Source organism: Neopelma chrysocephalum, unplaced genomic scaffold, assembly GCF_003984885.1.
Source record: "Neopelma chrysocephalum unplaced genomic scaffold, ASM398488v2 Primary Assembly neopelma1_147, whole genome shotgun sequence".
Lineage (NCBI taxonomy): Eukaryota > Metazoa > Chordata > Aves > Passeriformes > Pipridae > Neopelma > Neopelma chrysocephalum.
The window spans coordinates 2,396,400-2,422,374 of NW_020897809.1; the positions used below are offsets into that span (position 1 = coordinate 2,396,400).

A 25,975-nucleotide genomic window follows, 5' to 3' on the forward strand; every position below is an offset into this window, starting at 1 on the left:
TCCAAGTGTGAAGAGACTGGGAAGGAAGCAGCAAGAGGGAATGTCTGCCCCTGTGATGCAGCAGGGCTGCCTGGTGACAGTCACCGTTCTGATCAGGTGATGAGCCTGGGCTGTATCACACTTTGGGCACAAAGGAACAGAAAAGGAAGACTGATGCTCTCAAACATCTCCAAAATTAAAGGAGGTTTTTAGACCAGAAGACATCCAACTGTAGCTGAAAAAGTTAAGAGTCAGGGTGGTGCCTCTGTCCACACTGAGCTCTGTCTTCCAGGCTGGGCTGTGCTCTCTCCCTGCACTCAAACACTTGTTTGTGCAAGAGCAGCCACTGCCCTCCGTGCTCAGATGAGATACATGGGAGCCTCTGGATGCTGCAGTGTTTCCTTCCCTCCTCTCTGAGCAGATGTCCCTTACTGCTCAAGTGCTCGTTTCTCTTATTCCACCTTAAGCGAATAAGCTGGGAAGTATTTCATAATTCCCCTCTTTTTCACCCTTTGTCTTTTCCTCCTAAACCATAACACAAATCCTTCTGCATGGCAAAAACCTCAAGGAAGAAAGAAAAACACATTTGGACGTCAGTGTTCAGCTCCAACAATCCTGGGAGCCAGTTCTGGAAATAGTCATTATCTAATGAATCACCAAGTTTCCAGTGCACTTGTCCTTTACAAAACAGAGCTGCAGACACATGCTTGAGTCATTACAGTCGTGTACCTCCCCAAGAAGTTCTCAATAACATTTTAGCTGAACAGACCAGCAGCTCCTGGACACACAAACTCTTCACATTTGTTCGAGGAAGACACTTTTCAGCACGAGGATGAACAATCAAGTACAGAGATCACAAGTTCTACTGTTGCCCTGGGTGTTTCTCACCATCGCAGCTGCAGAGCTCTGGAAGCTCAGGGATGCTGAGGCCACTTCCCTCATCTCCCACCTGCCTCCACTCCTCCTCCAGCACGGCCTGGGATGGGCCTGCTCCCAGCAGACAAACTTTCATGGTTCTCACATCTGCTGCATCTCCCCCAGCCCACAGCAAGAGGTATAAAAATCCAAATTAGGCTACAGGTTCACTGTCATGTTTGAACCATCAAATCAGAGCCCTGAGGTAACATCACTGAAAAACAGGTAGCACAAAGTCCCTCTTTTCTCTCTCGATGGCCCCTGCAGGCCCATGGAGGCCTCTTGTGAAATCACAGCACTTCTGTTGCTATCCTAAACTATCAGAGAAGGCTTCATTAGACCCTTACTCTTCCTTACCTTCCATTTTAGCCTTTCATATGTTTCTTCTTTTTCATCAAAAATAGGGAACCTCTTGGGAAAAAAAACTAAAAGGGAGTTCTTTTTCCCAAGTTAAATAAAATGCTCCAGAGGTGACTCAAAACATTTCACTTCTCTGTAAGTGGGTACTCACTGCCTGATAATGTAACTGTTTCATGCCAAGCCAGACACCTCAGTGATTACAGAAATTAACACAGTGTCTCAAAGTAGAGAGACCTAAATTTCCACTTAGACCAGCTGAAGATGTCAGCTCATGGCTCTGAACACAACTGTACTGGAACCCACACCTCCAGGCAAACAAGATCCACCAGCAGAGACACTTCATGCTTGTGCTCAAGTCACCTTAATGATCCTACAAGCCTTCCCAGCAGTCACCCTTTTATGAAAGGTTCTATACAAAAGTTTCCAACCAAAGTTCTGTCACTGAAGCATCTTTCCAGTGCTCTAGCTCTCTCTAAATTAAGTCTTTAAGACTCACAGGTCTGTCCACTCCCCACAAGGCCCCGTTTTGTCATTCAAGACAGGACAAGCCTTACACAGCTTGGATCTCCAGGGAATAAAATTTCCAAATGCCACCCACAGCTTCTGACTTTGTAGGGCAGCTCACCCCTCCAACGGCAGGACACAAGAAGGGAGATGGCAGAAGACAATATGGGGTGAATTAGTGTGAATTCCAGCCTCCAGGAACTGGGCTGCCTCACCCCGGAGCAGAACAGACCCACAGAGGCATCACATATTCCTCTGGATGCTGCTGCTAAATGCAAGAACGGAGATGAAGGGATAGAAATAAAATCAGCAAAACTGAAATAACATCCAGAATGGAAAGTATTCCACAATCCTTACTGGAGAGCTGTTGGGAAATATACTTGAAACAAAGGTATTTATCCTGTTGCAAAGCAATAAATTGCTGAGATGATTGTAAAAGTTTTCTTTAAATTAACTTCTCCTGGGAAACTTAGGACCCTCTCCTGATGGATACTAAGCTCCCATCCCATGTACTGAACTAGAGGAAGACAAAGATGCTGAGCGTATTCCTTTGATATTACTTCTTTTGAGTTCAATGCCAAACACAGATACAAATTTAACCCGATCTAAAACTCAAGCAGCTCCCTTCAACTTTACTTTTAGTTCCTCAGTTTGGTCTACACACATAGCAAAGAAGATACCTTACAGCCCTAAAGTTTTTATGGATGTTATTCTGCACCTAAGTAAATGTAAATGAAAAAAGGAGTTTGGGTGGGGATTATTTCCCAACGCGCAAACATCCAAATATGAAAAACCGTTCAATGAACATTTAAACAAAGACTCGCAGACTTACCTTCTGACTCTGGCAGTCTGCTGTGGGAGTGAGGCAGGCTGCTAAGAAGAAAAACAGCAATCCAGGAGGATGCATTTTCATGCTTTTACAGGCAGGACCCCTTACACAAAAGGGGTGGTGATAGCAGCTGTAATTTCTGTAAGATAACACCGCCTACTAAGAATCAGATCCAAGACAAACCAGAGGTTAAAAGTAAACAGGGAGAGAGCATTTTTGCACTGTGCTTTTTGGCTGCAAAGCCTTCAGAAATGGATCTGCTATTTCTAGTGTTATGTCTGAGTCAACACAACCTTTTTCTTTCTTTCTACTCTTTTTTTAAATGCACAAGCAGGACTCCTTAGTAAAAGGTTTACTCAAAACAGGAACGTCTACGGATTTCCTCTTACATATCAGTTCAAAACAGAAGGAAGGAAATCCTTAGTTTTCAACTAATTGGAATGAAAAGAGGTTAACTGTGTGCTTAACAGAAGGCAAATCCAATGGGCAAACTTAAATACCATGAATTCATGAAGGGTAAGTTAATTTCCTTTTACCACTGGTGTTAATATGTCCACAACACCTCAAAGAGAAGGTAAACCCAACCACTGCCTGTCCCAAAGTTTGCATGAGCAAAGCAACACGAGTGATGGGCTGCGCTGCAGAACAATAACGAAGCACATTGTATCCATCAATCAAGCACTTTGGGGAGGCTTTGTTATTTATTTAAAGTATTTGACTTTCTCAGCAAGAAAAGCATCACATTTTGCAGGTACTACAGCAGTGATGGCAAAATATATCATCTCCCAAACACTCTGCTGACAGCTTGATGAATCCAAGGAGCTCTTCCATAGCACTCAGAATAGGAAAGTCCCAAAACAGGATTAAAAGAAATACATGCTAACCTGATGTACAGTCTGCAATTTATATTCTCCTTTTGAACATTACAAAGAACCAATAACTGCTTATTAACAGATTTTACATGGTCTTTGTCTCCCTACACTGCCAAGAGAGCCCACTATGCTGAGTAGTCTAAGGACTGCTTCTGCTAGCAGCAAATCCTACTGAGCAATGAGGGACCTTCTCTTTTGAAGCCATTAATAGTACATGAAGATGCCTAAATGAAATCAGGACAGGGAGTTATTCTTGTGCTTACATAAAGAATGAGAACATTAATGTTTTTTTGCCCCTGCCTGCACACAAAGACACACATGCTGACATATAAGAACCGCTGTACTTACTAGTGCCGTCAGTTGTGCTTTCCTTCTTCCTTCATCCTACAGGGAGAGCCAGCATGATGAAGAGCCAGCCCTGTTATATATCCTGCACTAACAGGAAGCAGATAAGGCACACAACCATCCACTGCAACCCATGTGAGAAGTACCAGCCCACAGCTCCATCCGACGACTCAGCCCCTTGTCCTGCTACAGGATAACTGCAGCCCTGGGACTGTTGCTGCCCAGCTGATGCCACTGCCAAGGTCAGAGGGTGACACAGCTCTGGAAACCATCTGGTACCTGCAGATCTCTAAAATGAGGCACAGGCATCATAGCTCAGGCCAGTTCTGGTGGGATGGCAAAGTCACAAATGGACAGTGGGGACACTCTTGTAGAGGGGATGATCAGTATGGAAGCTGTACAATGCTTTCTTTGCCTACAATCATGGCCCTGGACTGGCCAGGGAAACAGAGGAATGAGGTTGTTTATCTGCTCCATGCCGCCTGCTGGGCACCCACAGCTAAAACAGGCAGCCTGGAAGGATGGTGATGCTTGTTGATGGTTTTTCCAAGAGCTGGCTGTGTGACACAGGGATTAAGTTGCCAGCATCCACACATAGCTGATAAGATTTTAAGGTGGAACTAGCTTACCCTGAGGCACTCGAAGAGGCATTGGCTCCTTTAATGAATCTTCAGACAGTTTTCTAAATGGCTCAACAGTGAAAATGGTACAGGGGAAAAAGGACACACAAAGATTGATTCCAAAGCTTTTCACTGCTGCTTATCATCACTATATCTGACCTACTACAAGGGAATTAGGAAGGGAAGGGAGAGAAAGGCTTGGTGAAATTCCTGTCTGAATTAAATAAATCAGATTCACAGCAACATCAAAAGGTTCGCAGCCAAATTCCTTATCTGACCTCACCTCAATTAAAGGCAAGCAATACAACAGCAATACACAGGCTAAAAATGCAAACACTGAGTAGTGCCATTGTACAGCAGCAGAGCATAAACTGAAAAATCAAAAGGTCATCTGTAATCAGAAGCTGCTTTCCTGATCAAGCAGCATAAATAGCATGTTTCAGCCACTGCATATGAGCTGCTATCAGAGAATGGAAATTTTGCTGATTGCTGCTGCTGGATCTGGAACACCAAAATCTGCAACAACTTTGGATCTTCACGATTCTGGAAATCAGTAAGATGGTGGAGCACCAACCACATCCAAGTTAATGGGTGGCCAAGAGCCACTACTAATGCTCAGTGCATGGTGGAAAGATGCCAATGTGCTCACAGTGGCAGTTCAGTTGGTAGTGTCATTGAAGATGGAAACACCAGCATAGAAATAGCACAGGGAGCAAAACTGAGCCAAACAAACACAAATTACTGCTCCATTTACACTGCTCCCATTCTTTTCTGATAGATGGATTTCCTAGGCAGATAAATGCATTTTCTCATGGATGACATCAATAAAAACTTTATGCCTTAGAGGTAAAATGCATTGGATCAATTGTTTGTATTCCACTGTTTTGTCCAACACCCTTCAAAACTGTCAATAAATAAAAACCTCAGTTCCCCCACTCCTTTCTTTACGAGATCAGCTCATGCACACAGGCAACTGCACGAAGTACTTCAAAGCCCCAAAGTCTCCCAAAGCAAGATCCTGAGACCTGTCAGAGAGTTCAACATCTGATTCTTTCTAAACTATCCAAAATTTACAGAGGAAATACCTAGTAGTGCATTAAAAATAAAGCCACGGGACTTGCTATGTCACTAGCAATTAAAGGAATATGTGAGACAGGAAAACCTGGGGGAAAAAAACCTTCATCAAAGGGAAAATTTATAGGCAAGACTTGTAAAGATCTGATGGCAGAGCCCACAAATGGCCTTGTACAAGCAGGGTAAAAGGGTTTCATTCACGTCCTAGTCAATGTTTGATTGAAATAGGATTGTGCAAATCCAATTTTAAAGCACACAGTAGGAGCTGTCAACTGTCTGCCAGTGTGTTTATCTGTGAGGTTTAGCACGTGGGCTTTTATTTGTTTTGGAAAACACAGAGGTTGATTTATCAGTCAAGTGTCTCCTGCCCACATGGCAGAAGGTGGCTGGTTTAGCAGTGTAAGTCTCAGAAACATCATCTTTAAATTCTGGCCCTGACACTGACTGCTTCAACAAAACATTAATCATTTACTTTGTGGGCTGAGTCTCCCCAGTCAACAGCAGACTGTTGGCAAGCAGCAGTGCTCAGGATTTTTCTCTCTTTTTGCTTTATGTATTGATGAAAGGTTGGGCTCTAAAGTAACTTACCTAAGACCTGGCATTTTTTCTGTGAACACATTGACATTTAGAGTTGAGAAGCTCCTGGCAAAAATTACTCAACCTCCTTAATGGGAAGAAAAAAACAAAACAAAACAAAACAAACCTGCATAAAGGCAAAGGATAAAACTACAAACCCTTCCAGCCTCCCTGCCTGTATCACATGCTGCATTTTAAAATGCTGGGTCACCAGCCCTGCTCCGTGAAGTCTGTGCAGCCCTGGCCAGCTTGGGCAATTTCCTGCTATTGAAATCTTTTGTTTAAGCAATCTTTACAGAAACTACAGAGCCAAGGCAAGTGGGAGCTGACCATTTGGTTACATCCAGGGAGAGAATGGGACTCTTGTTCTGCTCTTCTGGGAAAGAACATTAAGTTCCTTTGCTCTGAATTGTCAGTGTGTAAGAAGGCTGTGAGTCTGAAGGGGTACTAGTGAAGGATTCAACAGACCAAGCCAGAAGTGCTTGTGTGTAGAAGAGGGCCAGCTGAACCACACTTACTCAATACACCCCTCAGGGTCCTGCTGAAGAGATGAGAACACAATACTCTTTTTTTTTTTTTTTTAACTCTTGGCAAGTTGGAAGGAACAGGAATTTTGAAGTTTGCTGATAAAAGCAAAAACACTGGAAGGATTGCACAGCTAATAGGAGTCTGTTTATCTTTCTCTCACACACACATGCAATGGTCCCATTCCAAGCAGACAGGTAGGGCTGTCTGAGCACAGTGTTGTCGAGTGATTCAGGAAGAAATCGTTGTGGCTGCTCACATCCTGTTAATCCAAAACCTCAAAGGGCAGCAGTACCAGTGTCAGTACATAAATGCTGCAAGTCTGGTCTATTTCTTTCTCTTGACTCTCAGTTCCTTTACACGTTCTCCTGCAGTGAAAATCAGGAGATATTGCCTTGTCTTGGTTTTAGTTTTGCACCTTTCCCATTTATTAAGCAGCACTCTGTACTGGGAGAGTCAGACACTAAATTCCCCACAGACATTCGCTATTACTTAGAAGTCTGAGTAAAAGTGTTTGAACAGGCTGAGCTGTTGAAACTCAGCCCCTCTCACAGGAGTAGAGTGTTTTGCCAGGGAAGTGCTGCTTAACCTTCACACACTGTTATCTATAGAGGATAGAAAGGGCCTGTAATGTGCTGGACTAAAGCTATAGCCAACAGATTGCCAAGGGTTGCACTGTCTGCTTGAGAACAGCAGGACAAAGGAGGGAGTTGGGATCCCTCTATCTCAGTGTTTTCAATGATTTTAAAGATTCTAGGAATTCTCATCATCCCCTCTCAGAGACCTTAAAGACTGTAGCACAAGGCCTTGGTGCCCAGCTTACCAACTTTAGCTGTTCCTCTTCATGCACCTGTTCAGGTGAGTTTTTTGAGTGCTGGCCACAGTCTTTCTTTAGCTTCTTCTGGGTTTAAGGAATTTCATATCCTCCACTTTTTCCACATCAATTTTTAGCTTTCCAAGTTACTAAATGCCCTTAATTATCACGTAGACAGCAAGAAGCAGAAGCCTGTAGTCTTCTCTGAGCCACAACTTCATGCTTTTCCTTGTATTGCTGCTTCTCTGCTTAAGGTTTGGTATGTCTGAAGATTAGCACCACAGAAGTAAGCTTTTTGATCGGAGACACCTAAGTAAGAAGCAGCAGCTTTTCGTGCTACTTCAGTTAAAAAACCCCTCCTTATCCAAGCTGACAAGAACAGGAAGTCAAGCCAGAGGGGCTGATGGAAATACATCACCATGCAGTACATCTACAGCCAGGCTTACCAGAAAGTGCTGTAAAAGCTGCACAGGAATGGACACAGGACAGACAGGATGCAGGTCACTGTCATTTCTTCTTGCAAAGAATAACACTTTAGCTCAGGTCAGCACCTCATTTACTTTCCTTCCTAATGAAGTTCATGCACAGTTTTTCAATTGTAATACAAGGGAAGTTTTAAAACCTTTGGCCAGATCCTTGGCAGATGACACTGAACATAAATCATTTCCTGGGACTTCCAAGAGTGGCAAAATATCTACATCAGCTGCAAAGCCAGGCTATGGAAGTCTGGGATAGTTCAGGAGATACTCTGCCCACCTGCCTGTGCATGTATCTGATCATAACTTCAGCTACTCAGATATTGCCTTAATGTTGAACAGGGGTTGAAAGCTGGATTGGAGTATAAAGGATTACTAAAGAGAAAAATGCAAGGAGGGCTTTGTAGTGCTCTTGAAAAAGGAGAGGAAGAAACCAAGGCTGTTCTGTGTGACCTCAGCTGCTTACAAAGCAACTTCATTCTGATGATTTTCTGTAGAAACTGTGGCAAGTTCTGAGAAATCTTTATGAAATGAAACAATCAGCCATTTTATAAAGTTCAAGATGAATGATTGTGCATTTTCAAGAACATCTCACTCAAATAAATCCCTATATTTAGATCAAAAGATTACATTAAAATTAGACAATAGAGACAACAGGCTGAGGAGTGACAGTGTATCAAATTTTTCAGCTTAACATTGCACTTAAATGAACAGAAACGTACACCCACAAAGCTCTAACTCCAGCAGGTTCTAACACAGAGCACCTCTCCTGTGGAGACAGGCTGAGAGGGTTTGGGTTGTTCAGCCCAGAGAAAAGGCAGCTCCAGGAAGACCTCATTGCAGCCTTTCAGTGTTTAAAGGAGGCTTTTTAAAGAGGGACATTTATGTGGCCAGGTAGGGATATGACAAAGGGGAATGCACTTAAACTAAAGAAGAAGAGATTTAGATTAGATGTTGGACTCCATGATCCTTGTGGGTCCCTTCCAACTTGGCATATTCTGTGATTCTGTAGCTCTGAGAGCACCAAGGGTAAGATACTTACTGGAAGAATCCAGACACTGCAGGACATATTGAGCATTTAGTTCATCTTAAAATGTGATTGGTGCTTAGCAAGATCTCAAAGGGGAATTGCTTGTGTTTCCTGGATTAATAATCTGATCCAAAGGGACAGATTCAATGTTTTAAACAGCTGTAGACTTAAAAGACTTTCAAGTTTAATCACAGTTGCGTTTTTTTTTCTGCAACAAAATATGAAAAAGAGCCCTTGCCTGCTCAAACTACGTGACAAGCAGGGGATTATCATTGCTTACTCTCATACAAGATTCTCTGATATCCACTAGTGTATTAAAATACATTTAAACAGTTGTTTTTTACAAAGACAGAACTCATGTGTGTCTCAGGCACAAGGCATCCCCCAGGACAGGCCTTACTTATGAGACAGAAGTAAGGCTGACTTACCCAGAAGCAATGACAAGTATAACCCCTACAGGAGAGGCAGAGATGTCTACCCATGTTGGCTCAAATCCCAGGCAGTTTCTAAGGACTCATTACAGATTCCCTTTGCATTCACTTAAAACCATAAGCCTCACAGTAAATGACCTGTTCATCTGGGAAGTTCTCAATTGCTTTTGCAAATCAGACTATTCAAGTTGCCACAGGCTCCTCCTTAAGTGTTACTATGGAGAATTATAGATAAGTGATTAACAGAATTACTTCAGAAAAAACTAGTGAAGATCTAAGCTTTCTTTTAATTATATTATCCCTAGGATTTTTAATCTAGAAATTAAGCTTAAATGAACATATGTAACTCTGAGATTTCAGGGAATAGAAAAGCTCTGAAGTACAGGAAAATTCAGTTTTCCCCAAGCAGTACCTACTTTAACTGTTCACTCAGTCTGAGTTTAAGGGGTTAGGTTTTCTCTGCTAAACTGAGCAGAGCTGCACTCAAGTAACGCTCCTCACCTTTTTTCTTGCTTAGGGAACTCCACAGAATCCTGCAATACAATCTGACTTTGGCTGCCTCTGTCATCCTTGCACTGACTGCAGCAGTCCTGGCTTCTGGAGTCTAAAAAGCACAGCCAAGCTCTGCTTTCTATGCAGCAGCACGGAAAAATACTCCGTGAAATCACCAAATTCCCAGCTAACCACTGTGGACTTGCCATTCTTGGAGAAAGCTCCCAACTTGTTTGGACCAGGCCCCGAGCAATCCATTAGAAGTTTGCTCTGTTTTAAGGTTGACTGTCGGACCTCCAGGCCTCTTCCAATCCAAATTTCTCTCTGTGGTTTTTAAGGGGCATCAGTTTTAAGCAGCATCAGCTGGCACAAAAGTATCCAAACTGTTCTTCCCTTCTTAATACCACTGGATACAGAACATTCTTTTTCAAAGTCTCAGTATTTGTCTTCATAATAGTGAGTAGGGATTTTAGTGTCGTGGGGGAGGCTAAAACTTGTTGGGAACAGTAACACTCAAATAAAAGATGACAGCTTGGAAGGCAAATCCCTAATGGAGAAGCAAAAATACTTGAAATAAATCCTCCTTAAATTGTGTTTAGAAGCTGTGGATCCTCAGTTTCCAGGACTCAGATGTATTTCTGGACTAACATAATCTTGCTATAGTAGAAGAAACTATTTTCTTCTTTCATCTTGCTGCATATTCCATACTTTATAATGCACTCTAGGAACATAATATGTGCTGCTGAACTGCCATATGGTATCCTGCAAACACAAGATATAAACTTGAATAAAGACAAGGCCAAGAGAAAACTGTCAAATTACACTTTATTTGTATTGACAAGATAGGCAAAAAGAAAGACTTTGTGTTCAGAGATACAAATTCATTATTTGCTGACAAAATGCTCATATACCTATGTTGGGTATTTCCAATTTGCAGATGATACTGAGGGGATCTTTACCGGGGAATTCTTTTATCCTAGGGTAAGGAAAAAGAATGCCTATGAAAATAATTTCATAAGAAAATTTTTTACCGGTTTGTGGCTCAAATTTCACTGCTAAGTTGAAGATTGGCAGCAAATAATTACATTTGGCCTCAAAGAAAAACATATGTAAAACTGTAAGATCATTAAATAATAAGCATTAGCAGCATACCCAAAATACTTCTTGTACAAAGAACATTGCACTTGAACATACACAAGCATTTACCCTTATTTACACATTAGAATTTGTATAGAACAGCAAGACTGATATATACAGAAGAACAGTGGAAACCTTAACAGCCCCAGACGACAGTATTATCTAGTGTTGACTCCTTAATTTTTCCATACAGTTTCCCAGGATGCCTCATGATTTTTTTTTTCACTATATACTATTGCATAAAAAGTAGACTGTACAAGAAGTTCAGTCCCCAGTTAACACTTCAGAATATTTCTGTGTTCTGCACTATGTATGTTCACTGCACTAGGGAGCAAGGGAGTCCAGGTCAGCTCCTCATGGAAACAAAGAACTTGACAGGTGCTGTTTACCTAAACACTGTGCTTTACCTTATAATACACACTGAAATCACCTGGCTGTGCAATAACTACCCTGTGAGTTCCAAAGGCAGTTCCCTACCACACAGGATCTCCCACTGCCTCGCAAGCAAGGAAATTAATTTCTCCCTGCTTTCTGCACTTGGGATGAAAATGTACCACTGGATCTCTCTGTTCTTGCTGCCTTCTTGTTTAGTATTTCCACTTGGGACACTATCAGCTTCTCCAAAGTGATCCAGTGTTAAATTCTGCATCAGATCCTGATCCTGAACATCATCGAACACAAATGTAAGGGCCTGTGGATATGTCTGATAACCCATAAGGACTCTGTCTAAATCCCGGATTCGTCTTCCATCTGCAAGCTGATACTTATCTCTCTTTGGTGGTTCCTTAGCAAAGTCAGGTAGTGGGTAACTGATATAATCTTCATCAAAGAGGAACAAATCAGAGCTGGTCAGTATAAGTGTTTTAGGTTGAAGCGAACTAGTGTTTTGAGCAGATCCTTCACCGTGATTTACTTGGAATGCCAACACATACAGAAGGATGTTGAGGGACGGAAGATTGGTCAAACCATCCATCTTCTCTGCCACTAGAAAAGCAAGGTCCCCAATTTCCTCTTCATTTGGATAAATAAATTTTACTCTGCTAGAGTGAATCAATTCATAATTCTCCATTTTTCCTGCAAGAAACATATATTATTATATTTTAGTATTATATAATACTTCCTTAATGTATCAGGATAAGCAATAACCTTTGACAGATAGAAGAATTCAAGTTTTGTATCTATTCATATGTGCTTTTGCTCATATACAATATTGGAATAATTTTATTTGGATTCCAAATCTCTACTGGAGTCTTTCTGGCATTATCGACATACTTTTCTGCAAATTTCTAACCACACAATTAGTTCAGGTGATGGCAGAAGTTAAAGGAAACACAGCTGGATTATCAAATCAAAGATTATCCACCTCCATACCAAGTGACCTCCTCTGCCTCCTTCCCACTCCCCGGTTCTGAACTCACTGAAAGCATTATCAGATTACTGAATATAGAGTCCCTGCTTTCAAGTTTTTCCACTTTTAATCAGTATAGTTTAGATGAAGCCTTAAGTCTGATGCCCAAATAACTCGTGACATGTAGGAAGGACCACTCACCTGTGTTTTTACTCCCAAATTCAGAGTAGAAGTCTTTATCTACTGGCTCAGGTGAAGGTGTGCGTGCAAGCAAAGACAGAACTGCCATAAGCTGCTGGATGAAGGTGTGAGTGTTGTAGCTGTCTCTTGTCAGGCAGGTGACAATGTGATCTGCAGAATGGCCTGAGGAGAATACAGAATACAATCCACTCACAAATCCATACATGGCATTATCATTTCTTGAATCAACATGCAACCGTCATCAGAAATTATTTCTTACAAGGATTATTTCTCCTGGAAACATGCTTCATTATTCAGAAATCTCTGAAATCCTTGAAAACAACAACAGAATCCTTACAAAGCCCTTAAAAAATACATAATATAATTACTCTTCATTTAAAATATGATGTACACTTATGGTTCAACTACAGCTCTAGGGAATTCAAGAAAAAGAAGCAACAAAATCATACACTCTTCCATCTCACTAATAAAGACAGGAATCCATCTAACAGAAGACTAAAACAAAGTAGGACTGGAAAAACTTAAAAGCACAGATTTACTCACCAGTAATGCGGAAGTATTGGTCAAATAGGCCAACATTTACTGACTGCAGGTCATTAAGTTTTAGCACAAAGCAGCAAGAGAGGTGGAAAGAACTGTTTTCACAATCTGAGTTCTCTTTGTTCCAAAAATCTGTTTTAAAAGTATACATATAATGAAAACGTAAAAAAAAAAATATTCCGTCCGTAAACTTAATTTTTATATTAAAATCCTCTACTTATCTCACACTTGAAGAAAGAAATTAAGAAGAAAGTGGCTAATCATTTCTCAAGCAATAAATACACCTGAATCTCCTTGTTAGCAGCATTTCTTGAAGCAGCTGTCACATGCCAGAGTTAAATCAGCAGATGCATTAACAAACCACTTGAACTGGATGCACGCCCTGAAGGTCATTACTGCCCACTTACCATTTTGGTTATTAAAGGGCCTTTAGTTGCCTAGGTGATGGTAGGGACTGTGAAATGACAGCAAAACTTGGATACAGTGGCAGCTGGAAAGGTCTGTCTGAGAAGCAGATGTGACTCAAGGCCCTGGTTTTTGAACATAAGTCTTATGCAAATATTTTGCATACAGTAAATTTTGCCACTGTACCACTCAACTAGGAGGTCCAAGTAAGATTATTGACCAAAATTGGTACTTCAGTTGAAGACAAACACACAGACAGGGATTAAATTTGTAACCTTATTAAAAATAACTCTTTTACCTGACTGGTGCTCATCAGCATGAACAAAAGAATCATCCAACAGAAAGTAAATAGCTTTTGTTGAGAGAAGCACACAAGCCATCACTTCCACATTGGGAGTCTTGTAAAACAGAACTGAAGACCACATAAGATGTCTCAACTCTTCATTTTCCACCTAGGATGTAAATTTTATTTCATAAATCACTTTCACACTTTGATATTTCAGATACTTTCATCATCTTAGAGGCAACTTTAGACTACAAGAGAAAAAACTTCAAAATCTGAAGCATCTGAATATGCAAAGAGAAGAATTTCACCTCAAAGCTGCTCAATAAGGCCACAATGGCAGCCACTGAAAATATCTTGTGTTTAAATAAGAAAATTATTTTTCTGTTGTGGGCTAATTATTCTTTTTTTTTTTTTCTGACCAAAATTAGGAAAGACAAAAACATCTCACGTATAAAAAAGACTTTTTAAAACAGACACTGCCAGCAAAACTTTAATCAACAGAGGAGCAGTGGCTTCCCAAGCCTCAAAAAGTCTACTGGGATGCTACTGAGGGGTTGGATTTAAAGATCCTCAAGAGAGGACAGAAGCACAGATGCTGTTCCAACCAGGCACCTTCCCAGCTTCTATCCTGATGAGCTTACTGTGAACCCTCAAATGTCACCTGATTTCTTTATCAGCTCCTCCTGATGTAAAAAGACAAGCACAACTTATAACTGTGCTTACTTAAACTTTGGAAGGGAGATAAGGGAATAAAAAATGTCTCAATTTCTCAAGCTTTTCAACTCACGTATATACTCAGACCTTAATGATTTATCACTCAAAAAGCCACATCATAAATTTAAGGTAAGATTTGTGCTTTTAAATTTGATGTTCACACAGACTACAAATATGTTTTTCAGAAATTAGGTTTATCTGTCCTTGTTTCTGGAGTACCTACAGCCATGAACATGTACTGCAGTCATGCACCATATTACAAAAATAAGTCAGAATACTTATGTTTCACTCCTCATATTTTCATTCCTTTTCCCACTCTAAAGAAAAAAAGAGGAACATTCTTGGAGCAATCATGTCTTCAAGACATACACCAATGTAATTCTCCTGTTCTGCATCACAGATCCTGAGGGCAAAATATGTCTGGCAGGATCCCAATCGCTGTGGCAGAGAAGCCAAAAGGGAGTACCACAAATAGATTTTTGATCAAAACACTTCCAGGTTTCGCAGAGCTCAATGCTTGTGGCTAAGTTTGATCAGGGATGTTCTTTTTTAAAATACTGTGCAGCACAGATAGTTCACAAGGCATCTTTTTATACACCTGGGTGAAGGTACAATACCTCTGCAATGTTGCCATGGAAAAACTCAACTAGGGCACTTCCTTTCAGCCCAGCCACATACTGCAGAGACACAGAGACATGGAGGTGAACAGGGATCTGGTTATCTTCTGTTATCTTCTGCACAAGAAACTCAGATGGATATAAAGATGACAGTGTCAGATGAGGCTTGCAAAAACTAGAAGAGATCCAGAGAACACATACAAAATGTAAGGAACTACAGAGCTTTTCCGCATGAGAATTAATATTTATATTTTGTTCAAAAATTAAAGCCAGGCAACTTCCATTTTTAACAGTTTAAATTATTTATCTTGAGCATAGCTGTCAACCTGCCATGACCTCAGCCTGCAGGCACATGGAATAGGAAGTTTCCTTCCATAAGAAATTACATTTTATGTTGCAAAACCAAAACAGAAACAAAAAAGGGCAGACAGGAACAGTGTAGAATAGCCATTCACACATACTTCAGACTAGCAGAATGCAGAAGCATTTCATCAATACTACAGTCCAAACCCAATCACAATGACAGCTGCAAACACACTGGTTAAGCCACACCAAGCACTGTGCAAGAGCCATTTTACAGGAATTATTACCTTGCTGACTGACTGTGCCTGTTTGCCTCCACAACATGATTTCTGACAGCATCAGATTTGCTCGAAGCTTTGAAAATAATAATAGTCTTAACATCCTGCAGGAGTGTCCTTAAAAGACTGTAGATTCTTAGGAAGTGGAATTTCTCATGAGGTAGAACAAACACTGCTGTAACAAATCTGTATCCAACGAGCAACTCCAGCACATGTCCATCCAAAAATGAACCCTTCTGCTGGATGGAACCATGAGCTGGATGCAACACTAGTGATGCTAATGGAATTCTGTTCAGCTTAAATACACTTCCCAACTCTTCTGTGCCTACCCATTTACCTGGCAGTAAACTGAAATCCACCTTTACTATGTACAAATGCTGGGGTGTTAGAAATATCCAACACGGATGGATCACGCAGGGACCCTGCTCAGAGGATTTATACACTGAAGAATAAAGTGCAGAACACAAAACATTTTTTGACCATTCTCTGCTATTGCCAGCTGACTCTGGTTGATGCAAGATTTCCTGAACATTGGTTTTATTCCCACAAACAAGGTATGTTGGGAAACAACCTTTTATTTCAACCTCTTCTGCTGAAATGCAATTCAATTCCATAAGCTGACAGAGGAATTCTTGGAGGTTTGCTTTTCCACAGTACAATGGGGAGCTTGGTAACACTGATGTGTAGTGTTGAGAGCAACAAGCGTGTAAACAGGAATAAAAGTCTTGAAGATTCTGGGAGTCTGAAACAACAAACAAGCAGTTGTCACTGTTTTTCAGCTTCAGAGCTAAACAGATTTCTGGCAGGAGAAAGCCAAATTCTGTTAGATCAGTGTATGGCAAACACAGCATTAATTTCAAGGCAGAAGGGATGTGCTGGCAGTTTCCTCTCAATTCCTGGTGAGGAATCTCAAACACAGCTAGCATATCATTAGTCAGAACCAAACAGGAAGCAAACTGTCTGAGTCCTTTATGAACGTGGATAGAAAAACTCCAGAGAATTTTGACTATGTCAACACACTCCACTGCTGTGTTGTCCGATGACTGAGGATCTGAAGCAGTGCTGAACTCAAAAGTCTGATCTCCTTCGTGAAGTCCCATTTCAAAATATCCATCTTCCTTGTCTGTGGTAGTGGAATTACCTGGAGAGCTTCCTTTATTCTCTGTGAGGGAGGGGGGAGCTTTCTGCACAGTCTGCACTATGGAGGCAGAAAGGTGCTGGATAAAGTCCTGGTTTGTGGCAGTGTAGGACATACAGTTAAAAGGCAGGATGACGGTGTCACAGGGGTCAGGCACCACACAGGGTTCCTCCTCTGAACGCTCCAAGCTTCAAAAGAGAGAAGAAGCCTCAGTAAGTACAAACTTGAGCTTAAAAACAGTCATGGCTGCTACAATTCATGGTGCTGCTTCTCAGATCTTTGAGGTTTACTCTTGTTAACACAGTTAAATCGGTGTCATTTTGTAAAACATCTCTTTGTACTGCACACAGCCATTGATTTTAAAGGCTGGTAGTTTGTAATTCTATAGAAAGTAAAAACTAAAATGGTTAAGTCATTTTCCCTTTCCCACTCCCAGTAAGCACATCCTTATTAGCTAAAGGACTATGCAGTACAGCTACTGCTGGTTTTGAAACTGCCAACTGCATTCCAGGGTTCAAAGATTAAAAACACCATAAAATTGATTTTGATTCCAAAATCCAGAGGTAGAATACAATGAAAGAGACTGTTTTGCCTTAAAGGCTGGGTTTAAGAAAACAGCACCCACTGTTATTACACAAAAGCTAAAAAGGATTTAAACCAGAACTTATTTATCTAGTTACCACATCTGATGACCACTTCCATATTCTTTGCATGAATCCAATAGAGAGGCAGGTGCCTAAGGAAAAGAAAATAATATCACAACGCTGTCAACTACTTAGACTTCAGCACACATGAAAAGCAAAGTTAATGCTGGCTCACACTGTTTAAAGCTGACCAGCTTGCTGCAAAATGCTGTTGTACTCCTGGCCAGCTGAACAGCCATCCTTTCAGGATCCAGAAACACTGTTTGCTTTAGGTTGGGCATTCAATTAAGGCAGAAAAAGAATGAACTTTGCTGCTGACTTGAGAACAAATTCAATCTGTGACCCACAGACATTTCAGCACACTACAAATTTTTACTGATTTAGGGTAAAATGAGGCAAAAAGGTAAAGGAACTTGACAAAGACCAACTAAACTGGTAGCAAAGGAAAAGATATCCTCAAGTCTTGCCGTCTCATTCCTTGAAAGAGTGCTTCCAATACAACAAATGAAATTACAAAACAGAAGTTATCAAACAGGAGGAGATTGGAGGAGACAAATAAATGCCATTGCCTAATGACAGGGAGAAGGTTCTTCCACTCTATCAGTAAGAGAATCATCTTCCAAAAAACTGGTATTGTAATAAGATGACAGAATTCTTACACTCAGAATATAAACAGCTATTAAATTATGTGATACCAATACTGGGTAAACATCTCAAAGCCATGACATGTGGCAACAGTCCTCTGCAACTCTGGTAAACTTGGATTATGCTTTTAAGTTATAAGCTGAACCAAAACTCCTTGACTCAAATTTGGGGCTGCCTCCTTTTCCATTAGCTCTGACAATAAAAAAAACCCCTTTGCTATGGATTACTACAATAACCTAAGTTTAACACAAAAAATAAGTTTGCAAAAGCTGATAAAAATATCATAATTACCTGATTTTTACATCTGGAGTCTGGTATTTCAAAGCATCTCTGGGGAATTGTATGGTCTGTAGGAGTCAAACAACTGGACTGCAAAAAACTGCTGGCTAGGACTGTTTCTTCACAAATTATTTCTAGAACAAATATAAAGAGCTCTTTAAATCACTGACGTAAAACCAAAATGAATGTCTAATAGTATCCTGCCAAACAAGTGGAATTAAATTTGTATAGTCAAGATCTAATCATAAATCACTAAAGCTAAAGGATAACTTCACACATTAGCCAGGACAAAAAAGCAGGCAGAATTTTACTTTACTTACAGAAGTAACTTTAGGTGCACTGAGAGTTGCATTAAAGATTGCTAAAGCTCATTTTTCAAGCTAACAGTCAATTTAAATCTCAACATCTGGTTTAAGAAATCTTCACACAATTCAGTTTTAACAGAATTAGTCTGTTGCCAGGCTGGCAAAAACACACCAGAGCCCTCTGCGTGAACTTTGTACATGCTCTCAAATTTCTGTAGCTTCAAGAGAATAAGTATAATATCTGTGTACAACCTTCACACTCAGATCCTCCGGTCCCTCAAATGCCACTTGAGATATTATCTCACCTTATTTGGAACCTTTTTCAAGGATTCAAAGCTGAATTATCACTAAAAACTAATCCTGAGTGCATATAAGCCAACATCCTCAGGGACATTTGACTTTTTGCCTGTTTGACATTCACAGCATCGCCCTGACACAACAGAGCAAATCAATTTTCAGTATTGCCACTGAGCCAGCCAGCTCCAGGATTTAAATATGCAAGGAAACAGCAAAGTTACAGTGTGGATATGTGTCTGGCTGGAGCATAAAAACTCCTGCATGTATCTTTCTGGCTGGATGGTAAAGTTCAGCAGATCACATCAAGCCATCTCATGGTCAGAGGAAACACAAGAGGTATTTATTATTTGAACAAAATACTGTGTTAGCAAGAAGGAAACGCAAATTGACAGGAAAAACAGAACATGACAAGCATTATTTTTGGTTTTCTGTTTCCTATATAAATATTTAATCTTTTTCCATAAGCCATTTGCCAGTGACATTTAATATGAATAATATGTTACGGAAACAGATGGTGCCTAGAAAATGCAGAGAAAACAATTCATAGAAACAGTATATCAGGAAATTAATTCCATTATTCATGATTTAACAGTGAAACTACTTGCCTAGCACATCTCCATTTTTTTAAATAGATTTCTCAAAATCAGTATTTTGAAAACAACCCTTGATAGCTAGTTACATAGCAAATAATAATCCATTTTTATTATTAAAACTCAGAAATAGCTTGCCACAGTTTCTGTTTTCCCACCATTTATAAGAGCCTTCCCCAAAATTCTACTGAAGGAAGCTTATGGGAAAGGACTACAGTAAATAAGCCTTAGATCTTATACAGTCTCTCTCTAAAACTCATAAGTTCTTCAGAAAGTTCTATATTTTCTTTTCTCCAAAGATTCATTTGATCCTAAACATTTATTGTAATGGAAAAAGACAATTGATGAATAACTTAAGCAGTTCCAGTGGTTGCTGACGTGCATTTTTACAGCAGGTCCTGTGTAAAACTGCAGGTTGTTATACAGTTAAAGGATTGAGACAGTTTGTCAAATGCTTAATACTTTAAAGCAAGCATTGACTTCATTTTGGAAAAACTGGCATTTTATCTGCAGATCAAAAGTGATCTAAAAAGACTACAAAAGGAAAGTACATGAATAGCAACCAGCTCTGCATCAAGGTTTCAGTCCCTTAACCAAATGCTGTCAGAGCAATTCCATTTTTCTAGAGTGAACTAAGAAAGCTCTACTGATTCTGCAGAAGTCACAGCAATGGACCGTTTTCAGTGATCAAGCTTTTCAGGGATGTTTCTCTCCCTCATCCACCAATCCACTGATTTACCGGTAAGAGGAAGCTGTGCCACGCTGAATAATTGAGAATAAAATGCCTGCTCTTTTAAATGGTTACAAAGTCTTCTCTCACTGTGCATATCCTACTGCACTTTAGCTTTTCAATCAGACAAAAGCCAAACCCAAGAAGTATCTATCTCTTATCAGTCACAAATGAACATTCACATTAAGTCAGTCTCACAGGCTCCTGCAAAAAAGGAAAGTTAAGCCATTCTTCTAAATTCTGAATGCAACCACTCTTTTGAGTTCCTAATGCAACAGGCATGTTTATTTGAAACACACAGTAAAAATACTTTCAGGTAAGGTCAGCAGGTACTGTAGAGCACAACTGATGTGCTAAAATCATAACCTCAGCCAGAACATGAATCCCACAACTGCCTTTTACTCATCTCCTTTTTCTACCTTCCTTCTGGTGTGACAGAAACGCAGCTCTTCCAAAAAGCAATAATGGAGGACATGCTGCTTGAGCTCACATTTTGCAGACCAAGAAGCAATTTTAAAATATGTCTGTGTATGCCATGGTTTTACATTACAGCATGTATCTAAAACCAGAAAAGAGATCTAGTTTTCTGCAGGTGAGTTCTGCAGGATGACAAAAAAGAAGCCCTGTATCCAAAATTCCACTCCAGTTAATTAACACTACAGGGAACAACAGGTTCTGCTGAGTCACAAACACACAACTTTCAAAGCCAACACTACCAGGTCTTTCTGCTGGTCTTGATAAGCCCTATATCCATGCACATAATATTCATGTATATCAATGCAGCTTAGAAAAGCAGAACCAAGAGGCTCAGCCCAGCAGCACGATACATACATGATTACCTTGGCTGGAGCTGACAGGACGAGGCAGAGAGGGAGAGGAAGGACGAACAGTAAGAGAAGAACAGTTTGATTTGGAGCTGGCAGCAGTGAGCCTGGAGTCCTCACTGATCTAATAAAGAAAGTATGCAGCAATTAAAGAAAAACCTCAACACACAGGACACATCAGATCCTGAACTAAAATAAGTCTACCCAAGCTTTCTCAGTTTTAGTAAAAAGAAAATTAGTGCCAGCTTTTTTTTATTTTGGGGGTGGGGGTGGTCACCTCCTCTAAGTTTCAATTTTCACACTAAGTGGAATTCCACTAAGAATTCATTTAGAAAAGTCATTCTGATCACTGACTAGTCACTGTATTGACAGAACTGGCAGTTTCACAAGCCAAAAGGACAAAAACAGGATTTCCACATTATAGGGATAGAACCTGTTCTGTCCATAAATTTATTACCAAAACAGGACTAACCAACTACACAGCACACAGCCACACACCAGAGAAGGCAAGGAGAATTCAGATTTCTGATTCTCTCCCACTGTTAAATACCCACAAGAAGGAAGTTTGGGAAAATCATTTCAGTACTCTACAACACAAGCAGTAAAATCTCAGCTCTGCCATAATTGTATGAGATGTAAAATATGGCTGTTAAGGTCAAATGCAAATTCATTGTGTACACCATTAAGTCATTTTATCTTTTCCTCCCACTTCCTCTCTCCCAAGCCAGCATAAAAAGGAAGTTCAGATAACTACCAAAACTGCATTGAAAACTAAATAGGAAAAAGAGACAAAGAGACAATCTTAAAAGCTCATAACATGTTAAAGCACAAAAAGCATGAAAACTTCAATGCTAAGGAAAGTTTAGTGAATTCTGCTTGCATCTAATTTATGCAGGTATTTTTGTAAGCTTCTTTTGTATACAGCACATTCCATTTCTCTCACAGCACCAAACTCACCTTTTTATCAGAATTGCTCAGTTTGTATTTCACCTCCTTTGCTTTTTGTATAGCTTTTAGAACTTCCACTGTGTCTAGTTCCTTTTCCGTGGTAACAATATTATCCAAACAAACCTAAAAAATAGTTAAAACATCTAAAAGTATTGAAAACAAGGCACCTCATTCCACTTACTAACGGAATAATTAAAAATTACCTTTGCTTACTGCAAACTATGTGCATCTTTGTAACCATTACACAAAAACAATTACCACATTAGACTTTGCTCCAACATGATGAATCTAATGCAAACTCAGGAATGTTTGGTAAGCTTAATATCCATCTAGCACAGCTGTGTTTCAATATTAACACCTGATGAAGGCAGAGTAAACTTTCATTTACATCCAAGAGCATAGTTGAATAATCTTAATATGGTTTAATTCTCTGAAGATCTTCTCCAACGCACACTAACAACTTACCAGTCTTTTAGAACATTTGCACTACTTTCCTCACCAGGCTATAAAAAGACTTTTCCAAACTGCAGTTTTTAAGGAAGAGCAGCACCCTGGCTCACCTCTGAGGCCCTGTCTCCAAACTGAGCAAGTACTTTGGTCCGGTAATCAGGGATGATGCTCAAAGGATTGCTGGATAACATCACCTTCTCTAAGCACGGGAGGTTTCCAATATTCTTCACTTCATCAATCTGAAAGTATGGGAATAAATGGGTGAATACAGACTGATCAAATGAAAATGAGCACACAGACTGAGCATTACTTGCACAGATCACATCCAAACAATAACCAGCAAAAACTGCTATAGGCACTTCTATTTATTTGCAGTTTCACCCACAGCAAGAAATGGCTTGTGATTTAATACACAATTCCACACTGAAAGGCAACAGTTACCTGTTCTATTTTGTTGTTGCTTAGATCCAAGTTGACTAATGAGTACAGTTTGTTAAGACCACACAGCCTTTCCAGCTGATTTCCTGCTAAATTCAGAGTTTTGATGTTTCCCAGTTTTGTGTGAACACCTTCCAGAGATGTAAGTTTGTTGTAGGATAAGTCCAGGTGAACAAGGTTGTACAGATGCTACAACAGCACAGAAAATCCATGTCACATGCCAATTAAAATTGAACAATTGCAAAGATGCTATATTATGGCTTGCTCATCTTTTTGTGCACGTGTTTTCATGCTGGACACTACATAGCATGAAAAACATGCCATGAAACTGTACATTACACAGGTTCAAACTTGTAGAAAGGAAACTTCCTCAGCTGCATTTTTACCAACTCACAGATACAGCTGGTAGTGAATTAAATTAAGAACTAAATGTTGTATGTCAATATTGGCAAAGCAATTAAAATATCCAGAGAATGTAAGAAATGCAGCATTAAAAAAGTACTTGATGTTATGAAGAATAAGCAGTTTGGGTTTAAACTGTTCTCCATGAAGATGAACAACAAAATTCTGAAGCATGAAAATCTGTGTTCTAAGGTCTCTGGTAGTTGGGGGTGGGGGAAATATCACTTTCAAAAGCATTTACCTGTAAATTTTCTACCAGAGACACTCCATTGTGACTCAAATCCAGGAACTCAATCTTTGGGATTAATTTCTAGAAGAGAAAAAATACACCTGTTAAATGCACTTTAGCTTATATATCAGGCCATACTTCCTTCACTATCTGTTGATCAACAAACAAAGGAAAGGTATTATCTAATATAGTCTCTCTTCTCAGCTTTTGGTATTTAAAAACCATTCTGTATGACCCAGTGTGACAAAGAGTTAAATCTTGTTTTTAAGAAAACCAGGTTACTCTGAGGGGGCACAGTTAAGTTTTAACTTGAATGAATAAAATTCTAAGTGGTCTATAGCTTTTAATAGTAAAAGCATGTTTCAAAAAGTCAGTATATGGAAATGTTGCTTACAGAGCACAAAATGACAAACCTTTCTCCTTCAGCAAAGGAAATATCAAAGTTCTTTTAGAACGAATCTCCTCAGCATTAAGCTAACCAACATAAAGTGCAACTGAAAATCTTGCAGGAATAAAGATATAGAGAGCAAATGCAAAGTCCCTGCTGTGTATAAAGTGCCACAGACCAGTCATATTCTTTCTACAAAGAAAAACTATTTCTTACCACTGAATCATCAATTTCAGAGATGCTATTGTGACTCATATCCAAAGTTGTTAAAGTTCTCCAGGTTGGGATAATTGCTGTCACTGGACAACTTGAACTTGCATCCTCTGGCTCCCAATGATCAAACTCAGAGGCCTCAGGCACCAGAATTTCCTGTTTAAGACAAGCACACCAATACAAGGCTCACATCTTCAGTGAAAGCTCATGGTTTTGGAAACAATCCCAACAACCTTATCTAAGTAAGCATCAAAAATGTCCCTGTGAAGGGACACAGCCAAACACCTCCTTCACTTAAATTTGAGGTTCTGTAAGGTTATCAAACCCTTACAGTTCCATAGTTTTAAGAACAGGACCTGCAAGAGGCAGTAAAGAAAACCACATGGACTCCAAATGGATATTTCCACATTGTGCATGTTGGTTTTTCATGTGTTTTGAACACTCACCAGAAGTAGGAACTCACTCTTACCTTCATTGATGTTACTGAAAATCGAACACTCAGTGTGGCCAGAGCATGTTTGGATGAAGTCAGCCCTTTGATAAGCTTTCCCCCACAATGACTGATCTATTAAAAAAAAAAAAAAGTCACATTACAAAGTCAGAAAAGCTGGAACAGACAAATGAGACATGAAAGAGGCAGTTAAAAGCTTCAACAGCCGATTCTCCAGCAATTTAAAAAGTAGTCAAAGCACTCCCTTAAAATCTTCTGAGTTTATCAGGTCAGAAATACATTTGGCAAAGCTAGAGCAAGAAATTAGAGCCATAACTACAGAAAACTTAAATTCAAACATATATTTGAACAAAGCTTCTCCATTGACTTTCTACCTATTCCACATATTCTTCAAGGTGAAACTACCCAGGCAGTTTAATGGGTCACAGCATTTTACTGTTACCAAAAAAAAAGAGGTATCTCAAGCTATGGCTCTACCTGCAGACATATCTGGGTGTCATATGTCCTTTTTATCATAAAGAAAAAAAACACTTAAGAAGTGAGGACACTAACCTAAGCATTTAACACACTACTGAGCTAATTACACAGACTAAATTTAAGATTACAAATTTTTTTTCTGTAGCTCATTTTGAAACAGTGTTACTGAAAATCTGCTACAGCCTCTGTCCAGCAGCCGGGTCCTTCTCTGCTGAGTGTCACACACCTTGTGCAACCACGAGAGCTGCCACATTTGTTCGTGTGCCAGGGAAACCACACTGAACTCACAGAGCTCCTGCCATTCTTGGCAAAATTCTTTCAGGATTACCACCATTCATTTTTGGACAGAGTTTACTACAGGATGAAAATGTCAGCCTAGCGCCACTCAATCCAAAGCTTTTCATGGATGTACAATTTCAAAAGTCTTCAAAATCTAAACCCTTTTTCCCCACACTCATGCTCACAGGAAAGGGGAAACACCCTCTCTGCCTTGTTAGGCTCTCCCACTCCACAGCCCACTGTAGTTTCTTTTCCACATTAAAATGTCAATAATGACCGACTTCAGAAATCCACTTAAGTTCTTAACCAACTCAGTCTCCTAGTAGTGAGACAAAAGAATTCAAGTACTAGAAAAGGTGCAGCATCCATCAGAAGTGGACAGAATATAGACTGCATGACAAATTCTCTCTCTGGAAAGACCTGAAGTGCTCAAAGTATTTCTTAAATTACTCATTGAACAACTACTAGAAACCCTGATATTCACACTGAAAGCAGAGCAATGAAAAGGTTCTGCAAATTGCCAAGCAAGCAGTACTATACCCAAAAGGGTACTTTCACAGGCAAATTTAATGTCAGG

General features: G+C 39.9%; 2 protein-coding genes across 5 annotated transcripts in view; both read right to left on the minus strand.

The window, feature by feature from the left end:
- The window catches only part of STAB1 (stabilin 1), a 61,494-nt gene extending 50,917 nt beyond the window's left edge, over positions 1–10,577 (minus strand). For 2 of the 4 annotated variants that reach the window (XM_027700700.1, XM_027700699.1), the window contains exons 1-2: positions 9,852–10,577; positions 2,591–2,726 (exon numbers count right to left, since the gene is read on the minus strand). In XM_027700700.1, the coding sequence (XP_027556501.1) occupies positions 2,591–2,726; positions 9,852–10,051 (336 nt within the window). In that variant the 5' untranslated portion in view covers positions 10,052–10,577. Of the gene's footprint in view, positions 1–2,590; positions 2,908–3,807; positions 3,905–9,851 lie in introns of those variants that run through there. The other 2 variants (XM_027700702.1, XM_027700701.1) reach the window with 2 other exon arrangements.
- A 73-nt stretch (positions 10,578–10,650) lies between these two features.
- The window catches only part of NISCH (nischarin), a 29,008-nt gene continuing 13,683 nt past the window's right edge, over positions 10,651–25,975 (minus strand). The window contains 16 exon segments of the mRNA XM_027700703.1: positions 10,651–11,523; positions 11,526–12,053; positions 12,529–12,690; positions 13,072–13,200; positions 13,772–13,925; positions 15,091–15,265; positions 15,681–16,997; positions 17,490–17,545; positions 18,390–18,511; positions 21,139–21,247; positions 22,081–22,194; positions 22,632–22,760; positions 22,963–23,148; positions 23,603–23,671; positions 24,195–24,347; positions 24,661–24,756. Of these exon segments, the coding sequence (XP_027556504.1) occupies positions 11,453–11,523; positions 11,526–12,053; positions 12,529–12,690; positions 13,072–13,200; positions 13,772–13,925; positions 15,091–15,265; positions 15,681–16,997; positions 17,490–17,545; positions 18,390–18,511; positions 21,139–21,247; positions 22,081–22,194; positions 22,632–22,760; positions 22,963–23,148; positions 23,603–23,671; positions 24,195–24,347; positions 24,661–24,756 (3,570 nt within the window). The 3' untranslated portion in view covers positions 10,651–11,452.